Source organism: Neofelis nebulosa, chromosome 15 (genome assembly GCF_028018385.1).
Source record: "Neofelis nebulosa isolate mNeoNeb1 chromosome 15, mNeoNeb1.pri, whole genome shotgun sequence".
NCBI classification, from domain to species: domain Eukaryota; kingdom Metazoa; phylum Chordata; class Mammalia; order Carnivora; family Felidae; genus Neofelis; species Neofelis nebulosa.
Window position 1 is genome coordinate 61213819 of NC_080796.1, and position 20615 is coordinate 61234433.

The following is a 20615-nucleotide window of genomic DNA, read 5'->3' on the forward strand; positions in this document are numbered from 1 at the left end:
TTACTGATGACACAATTAACACATATTTTATACGCTATATGGATTATATACTGTATTCCTACAATAAAGTAAGCTAGAGAAAATGTTATCAGGAAAATCATAAGGATGAGAAAACACATTTGTAGTACCACATTGTATTTATTTTTAAAAAGTGGGCCTGCACAGTTCAAGTCTGTGTTGCTCAAGGGTCAACTGTATAGATTCCTAATAAAACAATAAGGGATGATTTATCCAATTTCAGGCTTAGAGTACAAAAACTTCTCATTCTATTCTGGGTTACTGAAACTGAAACAGCACCATAAACCACTGTGCACAAACTGAGTTCCAACAAGGCCTTGTACAAGCCAATTTGAAGGGGCCCACATCCCAAACACATTTGGGGCATTTATAGACTTAGCTTTGTTTTACTCTAGATAAAGGCTGTTTGTGTCATTGGTACTAAATTCAACAGATTCAAAATATCGTTTTATCGCTCTAACTGCAAGAAACAGTGGTAGCCCTTCCACATTAATCCCTTCAGATCCATGCTGTGAAAATAACCCAGCAACGGACCATGTAAATGTCTGAATCCCTCTCCAGATCTGCCCTAATGACTGAACGCCTAACTCCGATATAAAATTGAAAGAGAGTAAAAAAATAAACAGGTTACATTTCTTTTGTATCTGCCAACCCTTTTCCAGTAGATTCATTTTAATTTCATTTAGTCCTATGACATAAAGGCATGGTTCGTTTTCCAAGTATGATCTCTGTGCTTTTCTTGTAGCTTGGCTAGGTTTGATTTACTTAGGAGAGAATGTCCCTTGAGTAAACATTACATGGTTTTAAAAATAACAGAAGCATTATTTGAAACAAAGGTTGAATTGGAAAGTAAATGTAAACTTAAGGTTTAATTACATGTTGTGTCATAATGTAACTTCTTAGCCAGGGATTTAAAACACTCTACAACTGAGCACTGACTTGCCTTTCCAGTATTTTCTTGCCCTTTTTACTGACGTGGGAGAAACTGTGTGGACTTTGGGGGTCAGTTAGTCACAAACATTTACTAAGAAAATATTATGTACAAATTAGAGTAATAGGTACCAGGGGGGCCAAAAACGAATAAGATTATTAATAATAACGTAAATCCTGCTCCATTCCTTTGAAAAGTTCAGTTTAATAAAAAGAAACACACAAAAGTAATTGTAAAGTAGTATACGTAAATACAAGTACACTTAATATACAATGAAATGACTCCTGGGGCGCCTGGGTGGCTCAGTCCGTTAAGCGTCTGACTTCAGCTCAGGTCATAATCTCATAGTTTGTGAGTTCGAGCCCTGCGTCAGGCTCTGTGCTGACAGCTTAGAGCCTGGAGCCTGCTTCGGATTCTGGGTCTCCCTCCCTCTCTGCCCCTCCCCTGTTCATGCTCTGTCTTTCTCTCTCTTTCAAACATAAACACTAAAAAAAGAATATACTTATAAAAAACAAAAAAAGACTCCTCCTAGATATCCCCATGGCATCTCATGTTCAAACTCACTCCAAACTAGTTTTCTTCTAGTGTTCCTTATCTCCCTGACTGGCCTTGTCATCCATCCAAGAACACAGGGACCATCCTCCATATCCCCTTCTCCCTCATCTACCATACCTAATCCTAAATATGAATTATTTCATCCCTGTTATCACAGCCCTAATTCAGCATATCTGTATATTTTCCTTGAACTAACAAGTCGAGCATTATTCACTCAGCTCACTCTCAAACTCACTCTTCACACATTGGCCAGGATGAATTCTTTCAAAACACAAATGACAACCCTGACCATGATCTTCTCTTGCTCATTTTGTATTGGCTTTCCATTCCTCTTAAAGAGAATCCTCCTTGACATGGCCTGTGAGGTTCTGCAGGAAGAGTGTGAGCAAACAGCAGAGCAACAAGGTCTCTCTGACCTTCCCTCACGCTTCTCCCCTGACGCAGATCGGAGCCTCGTGTGAGAGGTGCCCTCTCTGTACCCACAGGAAAGAAACAATCCTGTGTCCAAGGTGGAGGGACACCAGGAAGAAATCAAACGAATAGGCCTTGTTTTTCTTTCCCTCCGTTTACTACACTTAGCTCATACTCTTTGCCTTGTATCTTTCCATGGCTTTCCACTCAAACCTAGCACAAAAACATTCAGGTCTAATCATTTCTTTGGATCTTCATTTTCTCATGAAGGTTCCCGTGTCACGTCAAACTCAGATTAAATGTGTGCAATCTTCTGTTAATCTGTCTTTACCAGTTTAATTTTCAGTACCATTCAGGAACCCTAAGAGTATCAAAGGCAACTTTTTCCCTCTTCTAGAATCCCAAATTCCCCCCTAACATAAAGGTTTTGTACACAGTTCCCTTTGCCTACATAATTCACTGTTCCTTCCCCACTTAAGCACACTTCTTCCCTGGTAAAAGCCCCCTGTTCTCCCTGACCAAGTTAAATTCTCCTACTGTGGGCTAATCGTTGTGCCCTTTTGTTCATTTTCATAGCTATGTATCATAGCTCCCATTTTATGTTTGTTTGTGGGGAATATCCAACCAATTTCCAACCCTGCCATTAGACTTTAAGCCCCATAAGGGCAGGGACCATATCTACTTCTCCTCATCACATCCAATGCTTAACACAGTGACTAAAAGGGACAGATAATAAAATCGTGGAATAAACGAAACAACAAGGAAACAGTGATGAACTCTGCCTAGGGAAAGTTGGGATAATGCCACGGAAGAGGTGTCAGCTGTGTCCGGTGTTGAAAAATACATAATGATTCATTAGGCAGAAGGAACACATGAGCAGAGACACAAAGAAATGAAACAGTCTGACATAGCTCAGTATAACTGAAGCTGTGGGTGTGATCTGTTTGGAGGAGGGGAACAGTAAAGTGTCAGAAATGAGGCTGGAGAGACTCAGGGACTAACCCACAGAGAGCCTTTTGTGCTCTGCAAAGCAATTTGGACTTTTGCCATGGGAAATCACTGAAGGGTTGTAAAAAGGGAGTAAAATGATCATCAGATTTGCATTTTAGAAAAATCACTCTCATGGTAGTGTGAAGGATGTCCTTGATAGGTTGATATTGGAGATAGGGTGACCAGTTAGGAGGCCATCCTCCAAGTCTACGTGAGAGATGAAAAAGGCACAAACCAAGGCAGTACTCGGGGATTAAGCAGAGCAGGCGGCTTCGAAAGATATTTAAGAGACGAAAGTGACTGATAATGGAGAGTAAGGTAAAAAAAAAAAAAAAGTCTAAGTATACTACCGTGGTCTCTGGGCATGTGGGAGGGTGGTGTGGCCATTAACCCAGTTAGGGAGTACAGGACGTGAACTCAGTTTGGATAGATAGGTGAGTGTGTTTCTAAACCCAATGAAAATATCTGAGGGCCTTCATGCCAGAACAATGGTGTCCCCCAATGTCCTTCTCCTCTTCTGTCTAATGCAGTTTCAGCTGAGCACATAACCACCTCGCAGGGACCGCACTATCTAGCCTCCCTATGTGCACATGACTGAGCTCTTGACAATGGAATAGGAGCCAAAGTACTCAACCTGTGTGTCATTTGCTTAAAAGGAAACTGCTTGCCCTGGATTTCTTCTCAGATAACCAGGAGGTGGGTTAGCAGAAAAACATTATGGAAAGAACCAATGGTCAGTGAAGCAGACAGGCCAGACCAAGCATTCCATTAAAAACACTTATTCTGGGGGGGATACACGTATATATATATACGTATATATATATATACGTGTATATATATATATATATATATATATATATATATATATATACACGTATATGTATATAATATGCCCTAATACACACTTTCAAGTAGAGAAATCCAGTAGACAACTGTTTACACCAGTCTGGACCTCCAAAAAGAAGTTTGAACCAACAGTGGAGAACCGACACCTCTTAGCATCTAGAAAGTAATAAAATCCATGGGAATAAAATTTTAAAAAGAACCTGGATTTGTATCCTGGCCCCACTTTTTATTATTAATGTGATTTTGAATAAGTTATATCTATGAGCCTATATTATATCAACCTGTAATAATATCTGTATTAAGGTAACTAACTGCTATAAAGTTAAATCTCCACATCCCAGTAGCTCAACACCAAGAAGTTTATTTCTCACTTATGTGAACCCCAATTGCATATTAAGCAGGACCCAGGCTCCTCCATCCAGTAGCTCTTTCTCCCCTAAGATCTTGAAGTCTTTTGTTTCCAGGCTTTTCCCTTCCACAGTCCATGGTAGAACGGGCACATATGCTTCTGAACCACTTCGGCCTGAAAGTTACTCCACACTTCATTGTTGAAAACCACCTAGAGGCAAAGGGGCCTGGGAAATGAAGCCTCCCCTTGGAAGTCACTTGCCGGTAGAGGCCCTGTACAATAATGGCACACAAAGAGTGGTGAGCAATGGCCTCAAAAGTAATCCCCCTGCTTGTCTTGAAGATGAAAAGCAAAAAGGAATGGATAATACACTTAACAGTGTATCATGTCTAAGGGACCCTCAATAGTGTTAGATCCTACCTTCTTCCCTGTTACTTCCCCCTCTTCCTCCATCCCAAATACACCTCTGTGTTCCAAATAGGCCTTATATTCTCCCATGTTCATGCCTTTATTCACATTCTTATCTTTATACGCAAAACCCTAAGGATATTTTTTTTCTTTTCTGCTACAACAATTCCAATTCTACCCACTTTTTTTTTGAAATTTATTTATTTATTTTGAGAGAGAGACAGACAGACAGACAGCATGAGAAGGGGAGAAGCAGAGAGAGAGGGAGAGAGAATCCCAAGCAGACTCTGCGCCATGAGCACAAGAGTCCAACATGGGGCTCAAACCTACGAACCGTGAGATCATGACGTAAGCTAAAACCAAGAGTTGGATGCTTAACCGACTGAGCCACCCAGGTGCCCCACTCAAAGACCAATCTCAAAGAAATCTCCAGAAGTCTGCTTTTTGTAATTCTTCATGGCCAGATTAAGCTCCTTTCAACCACTGTCACTGTACTTACAAACTTTTTACATACTTCCAAATTTAGCATTTATCAGGTATTTGTTTGGTATTATAACAATATATGTATGTGGGGAACCTGGGTGGCTCAGTCAGTGAAGTATCTGACTTCAGCTCAGGTCATGATCTCACGGTTCATGGGTTCGAACCCTGCATCGAGCTCTGTGCTGACAGCTCAGAGCCTGGAGCCTGCTTCAGATTCTGTGTCTCCTTCTCTCTCTGTCCCTCCCCCCACACACTCTCTCTCTCTGTCTTTCAAGAAATGAATAAACATTTAAAAAGTTTAAAAAAATAACCCCAAAACATATGTACTTCCCCTTCCTGACAACCTCCAAGCCTAAGAAGATGTAAAGCTCCTTGAAGACAGCAACTGCATTTAACTCCTATTGTTCACAGTGATTAAAAAAGTATACTGAACTTAGACTTTGAACTTAAGAGACCAACAATTAGAGATCTGGGGTCTCCTCAAAGAGTGAAAAGCTGAATAGTCATTCAGGCAACTCTGGAAAGGGGGGAAAACCGCACTTTGCTTCAAGTATTTATATACTCAGGTGAGGGCTCTCTGAGTTACTGGGATATCTGCTTCATTTCTTTCTTTAACTTTGTGTACCCATGAGGAAGCATGTGTGGTAAAACCTGTTTATGAATAAAGCACGTACTTAACGAACAATAAAGCAACATATCTTTAAATATTATCATAACCAAGAAAAACAAACAATTCTGAAGAGGCTTCTTTAAGAACTCTCCACAGGCATGAATCAAGGTGGTGATGTGGCAGTTCTCGGGGTAATTTGATAAATGTCAACAACAAAACTATTGAAATCCCTCCATCAGGTGAACACACCTCTCTGAGTTATCTGAGCATTTGCCAAGTCACTTTGTTCTGCTCAGATATAGCCAGCCACTGCCTTAGCAAAAGAAGAAAAAGGAAAAAAAAAAAAAATGGAAGTAATTGGACTTCAGGCGGTCCGCTGAAAATACCTATTATTTTCCTTTTCCCAACAACTATCCTAGTAAAAGTAGACCATGCATAGGCAGGAGGTATTTCTCAGCACACAATCTGATTACATGCACCCAACCAAAGGCTGGGTGCTCCTCAAACAATATGCAGTTTTCCATGTAGGGAGATTGGCACGTGAACCCACTAACACTACTCTTCCCACACCAGATGCTCCCAGATGGCCTCTGAATTCCTGAAGGAACCTGAAAGAATCGGTCTGCCTTTCCTCTCCAGCTGGAGAAATCAGAGACATATTCAGGGATCCACTCCGTGTTCAAATTCACCGCCCAGTCCAACTTTCAAAGACAGTCCAGAGACGATCTAGATTCCTGGACCCAAGTTCTCAGACTAAAGTCTGCCCATTGCTTATTCCAGTGTTCATCAGGATCTCAGAACAAAGCTACCCTGGAGGGTGAAGGGGCAGTGAGATTCCATTGCCTAAGATACACTCCATATCTCTACCAGTGCCACCCATTTGGGCCTTCCGGTGGGGAGGGATCTCACCGAAGTGTGTAAGGAGAGTGAGATCCAAAAAAGCATTCTCTAGAACACTAGACCTAGGAGTTATTCTGTATATGCAGGATCCTGTGATCAGTCTGGAAAACATCACCAACAATAGCCTTCTTTCAGGTAAGCATAGCGCCTATTAGTACACCGAGGGCTCTGACATGTCCTGCCGTGAAGAAACCTGTTGAACCCACGATATATTTGTCTACACGAAAGCTTCTGAAGCAAAATGCTTATTAACATCTCTCCTCAATAGACTGTGGGTCCCATGAGGTCAGGGTCCGTGCTCTTTTCTTCACTGCTGTTCCTCAAGTGCTTAACACACTACTTTGATACTTTGATAAATATTTGATGAATTAATGAATATCTTGTGGAAAGAAGGTCCCACAGAACATGCTAAATGTATGACTCTTCACATCTCTATGGAATACTTCACATAAAGACAACCTCCCCAAATAGGAAGATCACTTTAAATCTCATATTCAAATCCCAGTCGGTGAGGTAACTGAATAGTGCACTGGCACTTACTGTTTGTGGTCAGAAAATTTCTCCTTTCCTCTCAAACTATCTTTTGTCAGTGTCAAATTAACTTGATTGTATATTTCAAAATTTTTAGTATCTAGACCAGCAATGCTTAAAATTTACTGTGTATAAACATCTATTGAGGGGACTGTTCAAGATGCCAAGTCCTGGAGACTCAGTATTTCTAGAGCAGACCTAGCACTCCGCATTTTACGCAAATATCCTACCGTCATCCTGACATGGCTGTTCAGGTAGAACATGCTCTCAGAAATGCTGAACAAGAGACATTGTGGAAAAGGAGCCCCTGACTTGGTACCAGAGCCTGGTTTGAGACTCAGATCTGTGTCCTCACTACTCATGTGGCCATAGCAGTAATCTGTCAGCTTTCCTTCCCTCTCTTGGGACTCATAATACATTCCCTAATCTACATACCTAGCTCCAACAGACCTACCTCCTAGCATTAAATAAGGGGAAGAGCATTTATGAAACCATGCCCTGAAACCTAGCAGGTGTTCACACACACTGTTCAACAAATCAATAAGTTCACAGTTATTTTAACGTTGTGGGGAATTAACCAAACTCTATCACAGCAAGCATTCAACACAGAAAGATTTTCTGCTGATTATTTAGAGACAGACAAAACAGAGCTGGACCAATAGTGTATGCATCCATATCAGTCAGCCTGGCAAACTGTTCCTCAGAACATTTGGCTCATGCTTATGGACACAGTAATTACCCAAATCATGGTGAGAGCCAAACTGTGCGACACTGGCCACAACACCCAGAATGTTACAATATTTCCTCTGCTTGTACCAGACCTTCAAAAAGTGGACTCTTGGGGCGCCTGGATGGCTCAGTAGGTTGAGCGTCCAACTCTTGATTTCGGCTCAGGTCATGATCCCAGGGTTGTGGATTCGAGTCTTTTTTCAGGCTCTATGCTGAGTGTGGAGCCTGCTTAAGATTCCCTCTCTCCCTCTGCCCCTTTGCCCCTCTCCCTTACTCTCTCTCTCAAGTAAAATTTAAATTTAAATTTTAAAAAGTGGACAATTCATTCTTATGTCAGCTAACGGCTAAATTCTTTGGCATCTATATATTTACAGAAGGAAAGATTTCCCATTTCTCAAGTATCTTCATTGATAATAATTAATCATTGTTCAAAGAGTAGAATGCAATGGACTACATGTAACAACAATACAGTCCTCAGTGCATTTAATTCTCTTTCCATTCTGAATACTCTCTGGAGCCTGTAGCACTCAGGATAATTGCTATGAAAACTGCTCAATCGCCCTACAAAGAATCCTTTGAAAACACTAGAAATAGGGTTGATTGTTTCCTAACTTTGCAGTATACTCTGAAGCCTGTCCTTTGGAATAGATCTGATATTGCTTATTATCCATCTTGCATATATAAAATAAGAAAGAAAAAAATGATCACTGAAAGATCTCTGCTTCAAAGACTATTAATAATTTCTAATTAGTGTATTACTCTATATCCTATATATTAATTTGTTGTCATTTGTGTGTGTGTGTGTGTGTGTGTGTGTGTGTGTGTGTTGGCTTTTCTTGCCCTTCTGATACTAAACTTTAAATTTTTAAATGTTTTTCTCATAGCTCAAGCACTCAGTGGATACCCAACAAACTTCGTTGGCTCATCGACCTGTGGTTGATGAGAGCAGCAAGTGAATTTGGAGAACTGAATTCATGCCATAGTGTTTATTTTCTATTGTTTATTATTGCCTTTGTGCTTAATGTTCTGGTTGCCATCTACTTCCCGTGCCTATAAGCAGTCTTATGTTAGCAGGAACAAATGTGATTGATTACAGGGCTTACGCAGGTAACCAAGTAAATGAATCAAGCCAAGTTTGGTGACCCCATCAAAAGATGGCAGTGACAGCTTGACTCCAGCAGATTATTGCTGTGGGAGAACGCAGGAATGCCGCCCTGGCATTCCTAGACCTTCCAATGTTTCCAGAAAAGTCGGGCCTGTAATAGGTACCCAATAAATATTTGCTGAATCCATTAATCAGACTCCAATTTTCATCAGAAATCTCTAGATTTTAGATGTAAGCAGCATAATATAGTAGTAAGAATACAGACTCTCAAGTCCGACTGCCTTCATTCAAAACTTAACTCCACCACCTATCAGCTCCATGACCTTGGGCAAGTTATACAAAACCTCTGGGCTTGGTTTTCTCATCTGTAACAGGGGGAAAGTATCGACCTCACAGGGTTATTTGAGAACTTTTTTTTTAATATGCATTAAATCTTAGGATAATATCTGGAACATTGCAAGTGCCACATAAAAAAGGAAGCTCACACTTAAACTTCAAAATGCCTTATAATTTTCATGTTATCCCATCTTTCCCCACCATAACTGGTGGATAAACATGTGACTCTGTAGACAAGGAAACAGTCTCCCTCAGAACCCTCAGGACTGTTCAGGATGACAGCCATGCACGTGACTCACGCAGGAACCCTGGGCATGCACGCTTAGTGTGCAGTGATTTACCCAACAGTGTGTCCCTTAAAATGGCAGATGTACAAATCTGGTCCAATACTTCTGATGGACAGAACCAGAGATGTCTCAATCAGTGTTCATCATAAACCCTCTTACTCAATAACTAAATACTGAAATAAAATGAAGATCTGATTCAACCCCCTGTGTGGTTATTTTTAACCCAAATGTTAATTACCCAAAACCAACCAATTTGAGAGAATAATCAAAACCTTTACATTCAATAATGTCCCTTTATATTCCTCCTCTTTTATTAATTTTTGCTTTTAAATTCCATTGCAATAATTTAGTTTCTCTTTCCTCTGACTCTAAGACCTTTCTCCCAGGGGCTTTACAGATACATCACCTGGCCACAGGCCCGTGTGTGGCTGTGTGTAAAAACTGCTAAGTTAGGAACACCCTGTCAACCTTTTCTTTCATTTTCCTGGTTGTTGTTGGTTTAAGGCAGATGTTTAATGTTATTTAAACAGAGGAGACTATTTAAAATTTCTTGGAAGATGGATTCGATAATGATATTTTTTTTAAAAAACACCTACTGTCTTCTTGAGATCAAAGATCTCATTCAGCAGGGTAGACATCTTATCTGAATAACTCAGGACTTCTTCAAAGAAAAAGGTCAGTGTAGCTGTAGCTGTTTCCTTCCCTTGAACAGCAGTAACTTTATGTTACTGCCTGATAACCTGCATTTCACAAAGCTGCTCTCTGGGCATTACAGAAGAGTCTTCTCTTTTTTTAGGGTATGGAGTTTTGAATATTTGTTTTGTGTTGTGTTTAAGACTGAGTCTCCTCACGGAGGAGAAATGCACCTATTGTTAAAAACAACTACTACCAAATTGGACTTTATCAAAATTCAAAACTTTTATGAATTGTGGGGCATTATCAAGAAGGTGAACAACTCACAGAATGGGAGAAAATATAAATGTATGCAAGTCATATACCTGATAAGTATCTAATATTCAGAGTATATAACAAACGCTTACATGGGGCGCCTGGGTGGCTCAGTCGATTGAGTGTCCGACTTCAGCTCAGGTCACGATCTCACGGCCCGTGAGTTGGAGCCCCGCGTCGGGCTCTGGGCTGATGGCTCAGAGCTTGGAGCCTGCTTCTGATTCTGTGTCTCCCTCTCTCTCTGCCCCTCCCCCATTCATGCTCTGTCTCTCTCTGTCCCAAAAATAAACGTTAAAAAAAAAATAAAATTTCAACAAACTCTTACAATTCAACAACAAACAACCCAATTAAAAAAATGAGCAAAGGCAGTGAATAGACCTTTCTCCGAAGAAAACACTCAAATGGACAACAGGCACATGAAAAGATGCTTGGCATCACCAGTCATGGCAAATATGCAAATTAAAACCACAGTGAGATACCACTTACACCCGCGAGGGTGGCTATGACTGTTTTTTAAATAAAAAAATGAATAAATGTTGGTGAAGATGTAGAGAAACTAGAACCCTCAGACATTTATGGTAGGACTCTACAATTGTGCAGACGCTGAAAAGCGGTGTGGGGATTCCTCAAAAAGCGAAACACAGAATTATGATGCGACCCAGGAATTTGACTATCCCCAACAGGTCTGAAAACATACATCCAAGCAAAACCTTGTAAACGTATGTCCACAGCAGCATTATTCATAACACCCAAAAAATGCAAACAACACGAATGTCTGTCAACAGAGGACTGTATAAACAAAATGTGGTATATCCATGAAATCCAGGATCATTCAGCCAGAAGGAGAAGTGAAGCACTGAAACATCTATAACATGGGCGAACCTCGACGGCACTGTGCTAAGTAACGAAGCGAGAAACCAAAGGCCCAATGCTAAACGATCTCAATTATAAAATGTCCAGAACAAGCAAATCCATACATATAGGCTGCAGGTGAGTGGTTGTGAGGAGAGGAGGAATGGGCAGACCGCTGAATGGGTACAGGTGATGACGATGCTCTGGACTTAAACAGTGGTGTTGGCTGCACATCATTGTGAATCTAATGAGTTACGTTATATGTTTGCAAATGGTTTAAATATTTTATGATATCTGGAATTTTAGCTCATTAAAAAAAAAAATACTGGCTTGAACCCTCAACAGGAAAAGCAAGAACCGTCTTCCCATACAAAGCAATTGCGCACAATGTATCACCCAAATGATATTAAGGAGCAAAAGACTGCATGTAGGTCAGTGCCTGACAACGTGTCCTTATTCCCTTCATTTCATGGTGCCATTTATCATTAGCCCTTTGCCCTTGAACAACATTTTTGGTTTGTCAGTTTGTCAGTAGAAGCTTCTTTACTGATGCTGCGTTTCTTATCAAAACTTTAGCGAATTTGGCTATCACTGGTTAACGAATATATGTGGGAAACTTCTCCCTTCTAAATTACATTAAAATGTTTAATTTGAAATAAGAGAATATTGATGACTCTGGTAAAGGGAGGTTTATGATTTATCAAAAATCAGTATTTTTTAATGTTTATTTTGAGAGAGAGAGAGAGAGAGAGAGAGAACCCAAACAGGGAGGGGCAGAGAGAGAGAGAGAGAGAGAGAGAGAGAATCCCAAGCAGGCTCCACACTGTCAGCACAAAGCCCGATGTAAGGCCTGATCTCACAAACTATGAGATCATGACCTTAGCTGAAATCAAGAGTCAGAAGCTCACCCAACTGAGCCACCCAGTTGCCCCGATAAATCAGTAATTTGTATCATTAATCAACATGAGACAAATGAAAAGAGAACATTGATATATCTAATAGAAAAAATAAAGAACATTAAGAAAAAACTAATTAGTAAGTCTCCCCCAAAAAGAAGACCTATATTTTCTCCCAAGAAGAAATGTCTTTTTTTACTACTTAAATGTTAACCATAAGATAGATTATATGAATGGGTCAGAAGAATATACCATATGCTTAAAAACTTAATTTTTCTGTCCTTCAAACCTTCCTGTCAACTAGGTTATACAATGGAAAATGTTGAAAAATAACTTTAAGCTGGGAAAAAATCTAATTTGAATATATACTTGTTAATAAGCAGTTGATGGCAGATTCAGTTAGATGGGAAGATATAACTACAAAGCAGCATGACAAAGTCACAAAGTTCTGAAAAGAAATCTCGTTGTCAATGAATTTCACAGATACAATCTACTGAACTTATGTTAAATAATTTTTAACATACGCCATGATTTTTTTTTAATCTCAAAGAAAAATTCTGTATTAAAAAGGCACATTTACCTTTTATGAGGGAACTATTTAAATGTTAATCTGACCAGGTTTATTCCAAATAGGCAGGAGGAGGGAAAAGAGCAGGCATTTAAATAATTCAAGTTTAAAACAAAGAAACTCACTTCCATCTCAAGTATGTGTCTCATTCAGGTGAAAAGCAAAGGCAGTTTTAACCAGAAGTACCTGGAGAGTTGTAGTGGGAATAATCCTGTCTCATAGAAGCTGAACATATCTGGTTCATGTACTGTTATTGTAAGGAAATTTGAGAAATACAAAAACTAAAACCAACCTGTTGAAGGTGAACAAGAATTTGATGGAAATAAATGCTTATATTTTATGTCAAAATTAGGTGAGGCAGAGGAGCGCATTATGTATTCAGTGGTCAGATTTTTAACAACACTCAGCCAGAATATGTATCTGAACATTTGGCCAAAACAGTCACCTGAACTGAGAGTTCTGTTTCTTCACATAAGAGGGGAAATGAAGTTAAAGGATCAGACATATGGAGGAAAGCACTGAGGTCATGGAAATTCCTTGTCAAACAGAATCACTCGGTTCTTCCTTTGGTTCTCGCGAATTCCCCTTCTCCATTTCCCTTTCAGGCCTGGGGTCCATTCCCAGATCTGTGTAAATTTAATGATCAAATGGAATCCTGATGGAGACTGTACTCCAATCCTCTAAACCCTCACTTCTTAGTAAAAGGAGTCTCTATGAGGGAGAACAGGTTAGGAATTACCCCACAGCTGGAGTCCTGGGGCTTCTGACCCAAGAAAGATTGTTCGCGGTGACAGAGAACGGAGCTGCTCCAGCTTTTGAGAAAAGTGGCTATTGCCTTCATCCATCCACACACAGCAAACAGTTTTCTTGTTCTGCTTTTTGTTGTTGTTGTTTTTTTTTTTTTTCCCAGTCAAAGCTCTGTCTGGGGACAGGGAGAGGAGGAACTGGTATGGGTTCTAATACCACCACCGCAGTCCCCAGATGACCCAGCTTTGCTGTAGAGAGAACAGGAGGGCAGACAAGGGACTAAAGGTGGGGCTTAAGAAGACAGGGGCTGGCAGAGTGCAGCTGAAAGTTTTAGGGCTCATAACACTCTCTTCCTCTGGGAGCATTCAGGGTGATCTCACCCTTGCGACAGAGCAGCTCATGGCACCATGAAAACATGATTTAGGGACTGCCAACTGATTATTCATAAAACGGTGACACCATTTATAACCGTGATCTAAGGCCATCTATGAAAGGCAAGGCCTTGCTCCCAAGTGGGCCACCTCTGCCAAACCCTGCCTCTGCATTGTTTCCCTGCTTATGGCCTCTTCTCAAGGCTTCTAGGTCACAGACCCAAAGAATTTGAAGAGGACAGTCCCTTATCCTGCCACTTTCACAGTTCCTTGAAAACATGAGCTATTTTGGAGAAGAGGGTATGTCTTCTGTTCACTAGTACATTTGGAAACAAAAAGGCCTCCTCTTTCTCTGCCTTCACCTCCTTCCATACACAAAGTTTGGGCCCAGAACTCTCTAGTTCTGTCTGGAGGGTGGAAAGTCATCTTCACTCACACTCAGGTGGAAAACTCGGGGTCCTTCCTATCCAGAGCCCCTGTAGGTAAAGCCCCAGGGGGGGCTGCAGGCCACTGAGCACAGGCAGAGCACAGAAGGACTGGGACAAAAAATAACTTGAAGCCTAGAGACAGAACAAGAAGGATCCTGCAGCACAGCAGCAGAGGAGAGCGCTAAACCAGAGCTTAGGGCAAGTTCATCTCACTTCGTTAAGCCAAGGAAGCTGCCAAGTTCTAAGAGCCCATTAGAGGCCAGAAAAAAGCCCTACCGGCTCCCAGAATTCCTAACAGCACAATCTGCTGGGTGAGCCCCCTTTTCCCAGCACGGTCCAGTCTGAAAGCCTGGGGGGCCTTGCCCACCTTCAGGCCCCAGATTCCATGCCAAAGTAGAACCGCCAGGGTTGGGAAAGACAAGCTGGGCCTTTTCCATCTTTGACCTGCTTCTGAGTGGCGCGTGTCCTAGAACACTGGGGACAGAGTATTTGAACGTGGCTGAGGGTCGGGAGCGGAGGAGGCTGAGTTCAAGTGAGTCACTGTGTGAGCTGATGCACCCACTAGCCAGCCGAGGCCAGAGAACTTGGGCTGGGGGTTCTTGTCTTGGGCAACTCCACCGGCCTCCAAACGCCGCCGTGTGTGTTCTTTTCAAGGGGAACTAGGAGAAAAAACAGCTAGCTAGAGGTCATTCTTTTTGACCATACCGGTCCCTTAACTGCGCGTTTTTTTCTCTCATTGCCCCTTTCCACCTTTCTTTGATGTCATTCTCCCCTTCCTTCCCTGTCTTCCTCTTAAGACTTGCGTAAAGAGGAGAGGCTCAGAAAACGCGCCACGGGACAGCAGAGTGGCATTTACGGTTGGGAGTGGGGTGGGGTGGGGAGGGGGAGATACTAAGACGTCGCTCCCCCAGGCCCCGAATGTGGACATTTACCGGTCCCTACCGCTAGTTTCTGGTGCACAGTTGCATTAAGTTTGACATCTACCCATAACCCCTCAGGTGGCCCAGGGAGAGTAGCAGAAACTTTATTCTGCTTTTAACTTGGCAGTTGAGTTCCTGAAAGCTGTCTTGGGCGGGCAGGGGTGAGAATCGGGACAGCTCTGGGCCAGGTGTGGGCGGCCCCCGTCCTGTCAGAACCAGAATGTCCCTGCAGGGCCAGGTCTGGAGAGAAGCAGGGACGTGGGCTGGGATCAGACCCCTCCCCCACCTCTGTGCCAGGGAACTCTGGGTGCACGCACACTGGACAGTGAGGTCCCCTCTCCCGGGCACTGCCATAGACCCGTCTTGGCTCTTCGCTGCCCACCAGTCTAGCCACGCGGCCGACTGAACGCTTTGGAGATGTGGCCACAGGGGGATTGCAAGTGTGACATCCACTGTGAGAGCAGAAATTGGAGGCGGGTAAGAAGTTAAGCCGGCGAGGGCGCGGGGCCCTGCGCGCGCGCGAGAGAGAGGGGAGGCCGCAATTCTCCCCTCACTGGTTCCTAACACCTCCCCACCTCCGTTCCGGGGCTCTGTCCTTCGGCCAAACGGATCTGAGCCCCGGGTTATTTTCAGTCACAACCGCCTCCGCCCCCGCCCCCGCACGTCGTGCCACGGTTCCGGGGGCGGGGGAGAGGAAGGCGGTTGGACCTGTGGAGCGCGAGTCTCACTCCTGAGGCCGCGCGCCTGCGAGAAAGCTGGCCTGGCGGCGGCTCCGCGCACACAGCCGTTCCCCGCGCCATAAACGCGCGCCGAGCGCTTCTCGCGCCTCTCGCGCCGGGGACTCGGGAAACGCTCCTGCCCGCGCGGCTCCCCGCCCTCTTGACGTCTCACTTCTAAAACACATAGGCATCCTCCAAGGTTCTGGCATTTATAAAAAGCAGGACAAGGGCAAGACCCACGGACCGCCGAGATCCGCCTGCGCCTTTGCGGTCTGCGCAAGCGAGTCCTGTCCGCAGCCGCTGGGGAAAAGGGGGCATCGCAACGCCCAGTGCTACGTGGAATTTAGGGAACTGACGCTGACCCTATTTCCCAGCTAGCCTTATCCTGTACCCACGTCCTTCCCTCCTTTCTACTGGGGTGGTTCCGAGATTTTGATTAAGACATCTGTCCCAGCATCGCAGAGGGAGGGTCCTAAATGGCGAGGTTTCCCGAGCACTTGACTCTCATCCGCGATCCGTGCCACGGCAAAAGGAAAGGTCTGGATCCAAACGCTCCTAGTCCCCTCCCCCAGCGCGCGGGGCCGCGCTCCAGACCCGCTCCATCACGCCCCTCCCCCGCCCTCAGCCCCACACAATTTCCCTGTTGATGAAACACACACGCCCAGCCCACCCCGCCTCCCGCGTAAAGGCCAGTGCTGTCTCTTTTTGTGCCCAGATGCAAACTCAGCTGGAAGTTGAGAGCAGGGCAGAGTCAGAGATGCAAGGAAAGAGAGAAACAGAAGAGAAAAATCAGAGGGGGTGAGAGCGCTGAGAGGAGCTGGAGGTCGCAGGGGCCGGGGCACAGGCGGAGGAAAGCCCTAGGGGCGCGGGCGCGGCGGCGGAGCCGCAACGCCTCCCCCGCGTCTGCCACCCGCGAGCGCCCAGCGGGGTCAAGCGCGGACTCACATGGTCGGACTGCAGAGCCGCTCTCAACTACTGCGGGTGGGTGGTTTCGGGACTCCCCGAGATCTTCTCCCCGGCTGCCTGCGGTGCGAGGGCAGAAACAAAAACAAAACAAATCACGGGACACAATCGAGACGGGCCGCTCGGCGCCGCGGGGACCTCGCGCACTTCGCGCAGGAGAGCGGGCACGGGGATTCGGGCTGCCGCAAGTAGCCTATAAATAGCGAACTTTTAGACGGAATCAGCTAACAAATGAGAGGAGCGGGCGTACATTTGCGCACAATCCCCCTTTCCGGGGACGACCCGACCACCCATCCCGCCCCTCTCCAGACAGGATTTGGGAGGAGACAGATTCGGAAAGCGAGGTGGAGTTTAATTTTTGTGGAATTTACGGTAGTTTTGGTATTTTTGCAAGGGGGGCACTCCGCCTCTTTGACCCTCCCTTTCCGCCTACCTTGGCTGCAGCCCCTCCACCCCCACCCCCACACGCTGCTAGGCGCGCAGGTACCTGCCATGAAGGGCAAAGGTCCCGGAGAGCGGCGATCCTAGGGGTTGAGTGTAGTGCAGGGTGGGGGAGGGGAACACGGAGCCGGGCTTCCCTGGGGATTACTTGGAGCGACAGAAGGAAAGCGGAAAACTGCCAGCGTTTGGGGGTTTCCTCAGATGCCAGGAAGGGAATTTAGGTAATCTCGAGTTTGGGAGGGAAGTGCGAAAGGGTGAGTTGAGAGGGCACAAAGGAGTTCCTAGAGTACAGGTTTCCTTTCCCAGGGCAACAGTAACCCTCCGGTGCTAGCAAACCCCCTCTCGGCAACTTTACTTGAACCCTTGGCCCTGGCGGGGCCGGGAGACCGAAGGCGCACGCCGGGGTTGAGTCCTTGCTTGCCTTGGGGGCCGCAAGCTCTCGAAGAAGCGCGTCCTGCCGGCTGGTGCCCCAAGGTCTGGCTCGCTGGCTTCCCGAAGCCGGACACCTTTTCGCCGAGCCCGCTCACACCTGCCGACCGGAAGAGATCTATTTGACCAGGAGTACTGAACACCGCTAGCCGTCCGCCCGCCCCCTTTCCTTGCGCCAAGGCCGGATTGCCAATGGCGATTGGGTTGGTTCGATTTTCATTTTCTTTCTAGGTGCTTCTTCAAAACTAAAGCCCCCGAGGACGGCGTACACTCACTCTCCAAACTCCCTAGTTCAGGAGATTGCTTCACTAAATTTATCCTGGATGTTTCACAGGAACCACAGTCAGCAGTGTATCAATAGGGGCGGGAGTGGGGGTTGGAGAAATTGAGGACGCAGCAGGTGAAAACCCGCAGCTGAAAGAGGTTGCTCTGCTCCCTTTGGAGGCTCCGTCCTCCACGCAAGGCCTGCGGAGCGGGGGCCAAGCCCGCCTAATGGGCCTAAAGGCGGCCTCTAGCTGGGAGGAGGGAAGAGGGAGCCAGCGAACGGTGCTGCTTTTTCTTTCCATTGCCTACCCCAGCCCGACACCACCATCCCGCCCCCTATTAACGGAAATGTCAAATGCCTAACCTCTACCCCTCATCCCCCGGAGAAGATTAGAGAGGGCTCCTAACGCACTTGCTGTGGTTGCGTTGCTGCCCCATTCACGCTTCTTCCAACACCGCTTTCTGCCTGTTCCCTCCCCAGAAACGGAAAAGTTATTTTGTTTTTCCCAGAAACCAGCCGAGTTTGTAAGGAGAGGGAAAAAAGCAGAGGCGCTAAGGGGTTACAGTGGCCACTCACCCTGAGGGGTGCGCCCACCGCCCCTGACTCTACTCTTGCAGGCCCGCGGGTCATTTCCAGCCCCTCCTCCCCTCCCTACACACACACACGCACAAAACCGCGCCGCGAGCGCGGGGTCTGAAGGCTGCGCTCCCCTCGCTTCCCAAGGGCCCGGACTGAAGCGCACTTAAGGGTGCTCCCAGACGGAGGTGGACGGAGCCCGGGCGGCCCGAGGCACACCAGCCGGGCTGGCGCTTCCCTTGCTACGTACCTGTCCCAGCCTCCCTGCTCCGATTGACACCCCAGCTGGGAAGCCCGGCCTGGAGCCCGCCGCGTCTAGCGGAACCCGCCCCCGCCCTCTCCCGGCGCGCCCTCGCCCTCCCGGACGCTGGGCCAGATATGGGGCGGTCTCTCGCGGGCCATTGGCTTGGGTCACTGTTTCGAGCTGATTTAGAGCATTTCCCCAGGTTTGGGGATCCCCTTGGTGGGCTGGGAAGAGAGGGTCCAGGCCAGCGCCTTACCTTTCACCCCACCCACACCTCCCCCCATTCCCTTGGGTTAACTCCGCAAGGAAAGCGGATGGTGGAGTGTGGAGGTCAGGTGGGTGCTTGCGGCTTTTGTCTAAGGTTCTGGGTAATCGTACTAAAGGAACAGGCCCTATGGAGACAAAAACGACGCACAAGGCAGCGTTCCCTTGGCTGTGTTCAGCGCGAAGTTCACGTCTATTGTTTTCTGCCTCGGGGAAAGCTGCCCAGTGTGATAGATCTTTTTAGAGCCCATCACTGGAAGAAAAATCCTGGTGATAACGATTATCTCCTGCTCGCGCTATCTCGCCATCGCCCCAATTCATCTCCCTCTCTCTCCAGCCCCTCGGGGAGAGGAGGAGATTAAGGGGCTGGCGGGAGGATGGGCCAAGCCGCTGCCCTCGGATGGAGCGGAGAGGCACCAGGCCACCTCATCCGTCCCATTCCGCTCCGGGCTGGGGAGAGAGGACACCGCGGGTTTCTTTCCCTGCCAAGCCTCACGCTTCTTTCAAATGATTTTAGTCTGGTGCTCCGGTCTATCCATATACATTTCCAATCTCATGGCTCATAAACTATTAGCAAAATGGTTTCATTATTCACCTTCTGTATCCTACAAAAGGGAGAAAAGAAGGGAGAGGCAGGAAGGCAGAGTGGGGGTGGGGGGGTAGTCGTTGGACACTAGTTAACAATGATACTGCCCGTGTTTAAATCATGGTTCAGACTGCCTTCTTCAAGCTGACATTCAACAAATCTGATCCGTTTCCAAGGATCTGCAGCCGACCCCTTCTGCCCCCCTGTACCCTGCCCTCTTTCGCTCCTTCTCTCCATCCATCACTATCCATCTGTCCTTAACACCCAGGTTTCTAGAACGACCAGATGAATAGCTAAGATACTGCAAATCCATTATTTGCTTCATTAGGTGTCATCAATAAGGCACGCCCTTCAGATGCGACACGTACAATTATTTGGTTAGAATGGCTACCCCTGGTACCTTTATGGGTGGTGTTGGTGTTGGAATCCCATATCATCCCCGAAACCAAACCATCCTAATTCACAAGTCTAGGATGATAACCAAGAAGTTGGCTGAAGGCTCGGTGTGGTGTCCATGTGCCCAATTGGGCACCAAGTCCTCATCTGGCTTCCGAAAGACCGGGGAAGCAAGGAAGTTGCAAAGTGGTGTGTGTGTGTGTGTGTGTGTGTGTGTATGTGCGCGCGTAGCGCGTGCCCGCGTGAATGTGTGTAGCAGAAGAATGGGAGGGGTAAAACAGATCGGGGTCTTTGTTTGCTATGAGAGGTGGGGGGGGGGGGGAATACATGAGTAAACCCGAATTAAAAGACAGGTAGAAACAAACTGGCTCGCGGAGGCCTGCGAAGTCAGGGCAGGGGGCTAAATAAGGTAGAAAACTACCGGCAGGCGTGAACTGGCGGAGGCAGCCTTGGGCGAGCGGAACCCGGACCAGCTTCTCCGCTGGGGGCGATGATGATATTAAGTGTCTCGAC

The 20615-nt window shown here is 45.9% G+C and overlaps 1 protein-coding gene across 4 annotated transcripts in view; it reads right to left on the reverse strand.

Annotated features, from left to right (window-relative positions):
* The window catches only part of ESRRG (estrogen related receptor gamma), a 630244-nt gene extending 613277 nt beyond the window's left edge, over window positions 1-16967 (reverse strand). For 3 of the 4 annotated variants that reach the window (XM_058701235.1, XM_058701223.1, XM_058701230.1), the window contains exon 1: window positions 16884-16967. Coding sequence is in view for 1 of the 4 variants with exons in the window: in XM_058701218.1 (XP_058557201.1) it covers window positions 16884-16885 (2 nt within the window). In the remaining 3 variants the exon portion in view is untranslated. The remainder of the gene's footprint in view (window positions 1-16883) is intronic. The other variant, XM_058701218.1, reaches the window with a different exon arrangement.
* Between the last annotated feature and the right edge of the window lie 3648 nt (window positions 16968-20615).